The 7,268-nt window shown below is 34.5% G+C and overlaps 1 protein-coding gene across 1 annotated transcript; it reads left to right on the top strand.

Moving 5' to 3' along the window:
* Positions 1–421: 421 nt before the first annotated feature.
* On the top strand, positions 422–1,204 carry LOC122082060 (probable glutathione S-transferase). Its single transcript, XM_042649556.1, has 2 exons — positions 422–736; positions 866–1,204. Exons 1-2 carry the CDS (start codon positions 422–424, stop codon positions 1,202–1,204), a joined length of 654 nt encoding a protein of 217 aa, XP_042505490.1.
* Positions 1,205–7,268: the final 6,064 nt, after the last annotated feature.

The following is a 7,268-nucleotide window of genomic DNA, read 5'->3' as shown; positions in this document are numbered from 1 at the left end:
CCTGATACTGATCAGTTCTAATACCATACCAGTTTTAGGGATGACCAGTACTCACTTTAATATTGTACACTAAAACCATGATTACAGTATAATGCATAATCCAGTATCGGTGGATGCCAGTACCGATACGGATCTGCCGTATTCAATGGATGCGGTCAGTTTGGAGACACACAGAGAGAAAAGATGTGAAGTTCTTGTTCTCTCTTTTGCATAAGAAAATGGGAAAATCAGCACCGTTCAATCCAACAAAGTCAAAAGCGGTAAGAACTTGAGTGAGGTCAGTGATGAGAGCAAAGAGCTTTCTTAACGTTAGAAGAAGAGCCTATAAATACTGGTCCTCTTCACTTCTAAATTCAAATCACAGTTCTCTGTGTATTCTCTGATTTGCTAAATTTTGTAAGGCTTACGTGATCATTAAGAGATGGCTAATGAGGTAACTCTCTTGAATGCCTGGCCCAGCCCATTTGGGATCCGGGTGAAAATTGCCTTGGCCGAGAAAGGCATCGAGCACGAGCACAAGGAAGAGGACTTGGAAGACAAGAGTCCTCTGTTTCTGATGATGAACCCTGTTCGTAAGAAGATTCCCTCTTTGATCCATAACGGGAAACCCATCTTCGATTCCCTCCTCATTGTTCAATACATTGATGAGGTTTGGAAGGAGACTTCTCCCTTGTTGCCCTCTGATCCTTACCTCCGAGCTCAAGCCAGGTTTTGGGCTGATTTCGTCGACAAGAAGGTTAGAGTTCTCTCTCTCTCTCGGCAGTGCCATTTCATGTTTAAGTTTGATGCCTTTATTCTTTAGAAGAAGAAGGAGAAGATGAAAATGATTAACATAGCCATCTAATTCTAAAACTTGGTCTTGTAGGTATTCTACTGGGGGAGAAGGACAGTGATGACGACAGATGGGAAAGAGGCTGGAAAGGAGTTGATAGAGAGCTTGAAATTGTTGGAAGGAGAGCTTGGAGAGAAACCTTACTTCGGAGGAGAGAAGTTTGGCTATGTTGATTTGAGCCTTATTCCCTTTTACTCTTTTTTTAATTCCTTCGAGACATATGGGAACTTAAGCATAGAAGCCGAGTGTCCAAAGCTTATTGCTTGGGCTAAAAGGTGCTTGCAGAAGGAGAGTGTGTCCAAGTCCCTTGCTGATCAACAAAAGGTTATTCACTTCTTTGAGCAGATGAGGAAGAAACTTGGTATTGCGTAAAGCAAAAGAAATAAGAATGAATAAAAGGAATAAATCGTCTCCTATGCCTCATGGTGCATAGCGTATGAAGGGCCTATCCCTTGTTTTTCCTCCAATTGTTTTGCTGGAATAAAATATGCTTCTTTTTTTTCTCTTCTTTTTCTTCTGTGTAGGGTACATTGAGAAATTTATAAGAGCAGTGAATCTTCACGTACGTGAACGTCTTTGATCCGTGGATATGGCATCCATTAAATGAAGAGAGAGAAAATAGATGCCATATCCACGGACTAAGAATATTCATGTACGTGAAGATTCACCTGCGTAGAGATTTATTGCGTGATAATTTGTTATTTGTACTTTCTAGCGGATACTATCACATTGTATGGAATAATAATAATGGCATTTACTCGTTTTTGCCTCCTTGGTCTAGAATGCTTATCAAACATAGCCACAATGTTTAGTGATGATATGGTTCTTACTTGAGGAACCTAACTACCTTGGTCATATTTTGGTTCCATTTCTATGGAGTATCGAGGGTAGATTAAAAAACTGAATAGTACGTTATTGGTTGACCATTGATTAAAGGTAATTACCACTTGAACCACAATTGTTAGCATAAACGGGACATTGAAGAGGAAAGAAGGAAAATTCTAGTATATATATATATATATATAAATCATACTACTATTAAAAAGTACGTACTACCTATCTTTGGTATACTTTTTCAAAAAGATAAAAAAGTCCTTTGAACTCTACAAAAAAAAAATAACAGGCTAAAAGACCCCTCAAAATGGAAGAGGAAAAAATTAATAATAATTAAAACATGGAGCAGAAAGGGGGAAGTAATTATTAAGTATTAAAAAAAGATCACAATGACCAAATATCATGGAGAGTGGGGAGAGAAATATGTGAGAGGATGAGTGGGATTTTTCTTCTTAAATAATTATAGAGAGATTTAAATAGAGAGAGAGAGAGAGAGATAATTATGGAGAATGGGAAGAGAGTGAATAATTATGGAGATATTTACAAAGGTAAATATTAAGTATTAAAAAGAAAAAAATTAATAATAAAATTGCGTGGAGCAGTAAGGGGAAGTAATTATTAAGTATTAAAAAGGATGAGTGGGAAATTTTTTTTTAATAATTATAGAGAGATTTAAATATGGAGGGAGAGAGAGAGAGAGAGAGAGAGAGAGAGAGAGAGAGAGAGAGAGAGAGAGAGAATTATGGAGAATGGGGAGGGAGTGAATAATTATGGAACGTTTATTTTGCTTCCCCTCCAAATCGATGAAAGAGATTTTTTACTTCCCCTTAAAAGGACAGAAAACATTTAAGCATTTGTTTAGTAGGGAACTGTAGACCTTCTTTTCCTTGGATTTAACTAAACGAGGGAAACAATTTACATAAAAGAAAATATAAGAAGGCATATGGTAATGGTATTGCATATCAAGACGCCATTGAAATGCTCCTAAATATCAATTGTTCTTATTTGTTACAAGTTTCAATGCTTGTTCCAAACATTTCCTTCTTTTTTTTTTTTTTTTTTTTTGTCGTAAAAAAAATTTATCTTTACACCATTGAACAATCATCCACACATGCATTTGCACGTGAGAGTTTACATATATATACTTTAATACTACTATTAAAAGTACGTACTTCACTTTTTTGGTATACTTTTTTAAAAAGACAAAAAGATCATTGGCATCTACAAAAAAAAAAATTTCAAATGACCAAAACCCCCTCCAAATGGAGGAGAAAAAAAAGAAACTGTCGGCATTCTTGCTATTGCTCCTCCTTAAATCTCTCTCTCTCTCTCTCTCTCTCTCTCTCTCTCTCTCTCTCTCTCTCTCTCTCTCTCTCTCTCCCTCTCTCTCTCTCTCCATATTTAATTTTGTAAATCTCTCCACAATTATTTCTCCCTCCCTCCATATTTAACTTTGTAAATCTCTACATTATTATTTACTCCCTCCCCACTCTCCATAATTATCTCTCTCTCCATATTTATCTTTGTAAATCTCTCCATAATTATTCACTCCCTCCCCACTCTCCATAATTATCTCTCTCTCTCTCTCTCTCTCTCTCTCTCTCTCAAATTTAATTTTGTAAATCTCTCCATAATTATTTTGTAAAGGGGGAGATTTAAAAAAAAATCTCTAATAATTAGGAATCAAATTATAGGACCATTATTTGGGATGAGAGAAATAGTAGGAAGTATGAAAGCCTTAGTCCCACTTGCCACCTCATTTAATATTTTATTATTATTTTTTATATGAAAACTTTATTATTTGTCTATTAATTTATTATTATTATAACCATAAATCAATCTCATCTATTTTTTTTTTATTTTTTTCTTTCCTTAATCATAATTACTAAAACTTTTCAAAGATTTAATTTGGAAGAGAGAAGAAATATAGCAATTGGACCAACAGAGACTGAAGAGTTGGAAGAGGGTTTGGAGGAATGGCTCTAGTATTTATTTATTTTAAGAAATGACTCTAGCATTTAGTGTAATTAAATGGACTATTCTCTATTAAATCATCGCCCCTTAGAGAACCCTACCAAACGACAATACTAGTGGCGAGCCTTACTGAAACCAACTCTAGCGATTGCATCTTCTAAGATCTCTATCTCTACAAACCCAATCCCCACCACTACGGCTTCATTCCTCTGCCTGTGTCTCTCCCCTTTTCTGCTCAATTTCAGATACTTCACACCCACAAGGTACGTTTGCCAAACTACAATTTATTTCTATTTTTGTTTTTTATATTTTGTTTATTTATTTATTTATTTTTATTGAGGAATGAGTGTGTTTGTAGTTATGCCGGAATTTGTTTTAGCAACAACCCTTGTTATGCTCATAGCTTTATCTGAATCTGTAATGTTATTTGTATGGTATAATTAACTAGAGAAATTTTTTACATTAAATCTTCTGCTATGCTAAGGAATGATTGTCTCTAATACAAGTTATATGTGCACTAGAGCCAATGAGGACTATGCTGCTATTCATTTTCTCTCATCATTCTTAGAATTGACACTATTTTTTGGCTAAAGATAGTATGATCTCAGATCTATAAAACGAAATAAGAATCTTGAATATCAGAAACTAGAACTAAAGTTTTTGCTTGTGGACTTGTCTTTTTTGTATGGGTTGTATGGACCCTTGTCTGTTCTAAATGGTGGGAGTGGACAATAAGGTGATAGTGATGGTTCCTCTTAATCGGCACATGTGCTTGAAGAATTTTTTCAGTTTTTTTCATAATATTATTTTATCTTTTTTTTTTTTTTTTTTTTTTTTTTTTTTTTTTTTTTTTTTTCTTCCTTTTTATTGATTTGTTGATTCTTAATCTATTACAACATTTTGAGGAACCAGAAGTTGGTATGCTAGCTAGTTGTTTGTGCATTCCTCTCGTTGTAAAAATTAGACTGTATCAGTACCTGTTTGAAAAGGAAAATGTCCAAATCTAACTTCTGGAATTAATTTTCCATCAAGTGCTCCCAAAGCTATAGTCTTGCCACAGGCCACTAAAATATTGCCACCAAACTCAGATGGAAATTTTGTCAAGGAACTTGCACTGAAAAAATCATTGAAATTTTATTTAAAAACTTGCATTTTTGTAAATATTTAAGTAAGCATTGCATTTTAGTAAATATATGTGATTGTTGGGAGTAATTCCGTTAAAGTTTCTTCTATACATCGTTCTATTTTTCTTTTTCTTTTTTGGTTTCAGAATCACGTTTTCCGCCAGGTTATCAACCACCAATCTATTCCCTCTAATTTTTCTCTATGTAAAATTAGGAAAAAAAAATATTTATGAGTTAAAACTTAATAGTACTTTCTAAGAGCAAAAATATTAAAAACTCGTGGGTTAAAAGTACTTTCAGTCTGCCACTTAAGGAATGCCCACACGTCCAAATTTACTAGTATATATATATATATATATATTTATTTATTTTAGAGTTACAATTCCTTGATATTTACAAGATATGTTGATTTGTTTCTTTGTCAAGGCTAGCCTCTTATAATCTCAAACTGGACAGAATAAGTCTCCTTAGAGAGTACAAACTTCACACAAAAATTCATGGTGAAAGGGTAATGATCAATGGGGACCAAACCAATTTATTTGGGCTGTAAGTGCCACCCAGAACAGAACCTGAACCTACGCTTGGATAATGCCAATCTTAATCTTAAATTCCAATTCAGAATTTAAGGTTACTAACGCTGCTGACAGGCCCAAGTTTAAAGTGTGTAATCGAGGAATTAGAACTGTTTAAACAAGTTTCAGATTAGTGGGAGTAAACCCAACAGCAATAGAAATATAAAATGCAATGTGGGAACTAAGATTACTGACAGAAAACAGATCTCGGATTAAGGTAGGATATTAGATTTGTTTCCACAAGTTTTGCTAACTGAAAATAGGTTTAATGAACTGACCAGTTTAAAATAATCAGGTGTGGGAGAACTCCTTAATGCTTGTGGCAATTTTGATATGGAATTTTTTAACTACCAGCAGAAACAGAGATTGAATAGAGAATGGAAATGAAGCAAGGGAGATCTGTGGGAGGTTAGAAGAGGGAGAAAATTGAAGTAAACTTGCTAACAAGATGCCACTGAAAAAGGATCGCCTAGAGAGAGAGAGAGAGAGAGAGAGAGAGTCGACCCAAATCATAAAACCAATAAAATAAAATATATAAAAAAATGACTTCATTCCATTATAATCATAAGGAGGCTAAGCCTCTCACAGGAATTTATAAAATCGAACAGAAAAGTGGAATAAAACAGAATTCTAAGCTCCCTAGTTGACTCAAAAATAACTAAACTACCTTGAAATCTCCTATTGGTGGTTGCTATTGGAAATTCCCTAGTTGACTTAAATAACTAAACTTGACTAACTAGGACACTTTCTAGACTAACTTGTCTACTTAAGTACATGGTGTTGAGTTTATGTAATAGGGGTACTTTAGGAATTGTCTTTATATTAATTTGTCCTAATTTGTATTTTCATTTTTACTTTTTTACCTCCATAGGGAAGACTATGTAATTTCCCTGAGTTATTGGTTTGAACCTAATATAAGGGGGAAGAGAAATATGTTCTCCCAAGATTTGCCCTCATTTCTCTCTTTCTTCTCTCAACTTCTCTTCTTCTTCCTCCTTCCTCTTTTATCTCCTCCCTCATCTCTAACCCTAAACTCTCTAACTTCCAACTTGGTATCAGAGCACAAAAGGGTTTGATAGTCGACTGATCATCTCCTTCCTATTCTATGAGTCTCTCTTAGAACCCTAAAAACGGAAAGGGGTCCAATAGAGGCATACTATTTAAAAAGACTCAACAGGAAGATCTAATGGTGTTCTAGAAGCAAGTTGAAGGTTCCTGAAGGAAGATTTGAGGGCTACTAAGGTTGATTGAAGCTCACACAGAGAAGAGGAGCTCATCTAAGCATTACCTCTAGCCATAGGTTCGACTCCCCTTCTCTCTCTCCTTCGGCATTGGTTGGAGCTATGGCTTGGCTCAAAAGAATTGCCAAATGGTTCTCTTTGACCCCCCAAGCCTTGGTTCATGATTTGGTGTGGTGTTGGAACACAACCCCAATCTCCCCTTGCTACAAAGTATCACCAGTTTCTTTGTCTTTTTTTTTTTTTTTTTTTTTTTTTTTTTTTCTGGGTCTAGAATGGCTAGAAGTGTGGTTCTCGGTTGCTTTTGATGAATGTGATACATCATATGATGCTTGTATATGCTATTGGGATGAAGCTCCACAATTAGAAGAGCTCCATCAATATAAGTGGGTTTTATTGGTTTTCTCTCAAGGTTTCATGGTTTACTAGTTTGTTGGAATATTTATTATTATTATTATTATTATTATTATTATTATTATTATTATTATTATTATTATTATTATTATTATTATTATTATTATTATTATTTAGGTTCAGAAAAGAGGATATTTGGATATTGTGTCCATCTTGGTTTGACCTCTAACTATGTTTTTTTGGGAGTATCCTTACATCATGTTTGATCTAACCGAACCTCTGGTAGTACCAACCCCAGCTCTGTTGTCTTTGATAACCCTAACACCCAAATTTCAATATT

The sequence above is a fragment of the Macadamia integrifolia genome, chromosome 6, assembly GCF_013358625.1.
Source record: "Macadamia integrifolia cultivar HAES 741 chromosome 6, SCU_Mint_v3, whole genome shotgun sequence".
Taxonomy (NCBI): Eukaryota; Viridiplantae; Streptophyta; class Magnoliopsida; order Proteales; family Proteaceae; genus Macadamia; species Macadamia integrifolia.
Note: the sequence above shows the minus strand (reverse complement) of the source record. Positions and strands in the feature narration are given on the sequence as shown.

Bases quoted from the DNA above. Each gene is read 5' to 3' on its own strand.
- LOC122082060 (XM_042649556.1), top strand. From the start codon at position 422: ATGGCTAATGAGGTAACTCTCTTGAATGCCTGGCCCAGCCCATTTGGG. The intron at 737-865 runs GTTAGAGTTCTC...TTGGTCTTGTAG, and splicing joins CTGATTTCGTCGACAAGAAG to GTATTCTACTGGGGGAGAAG.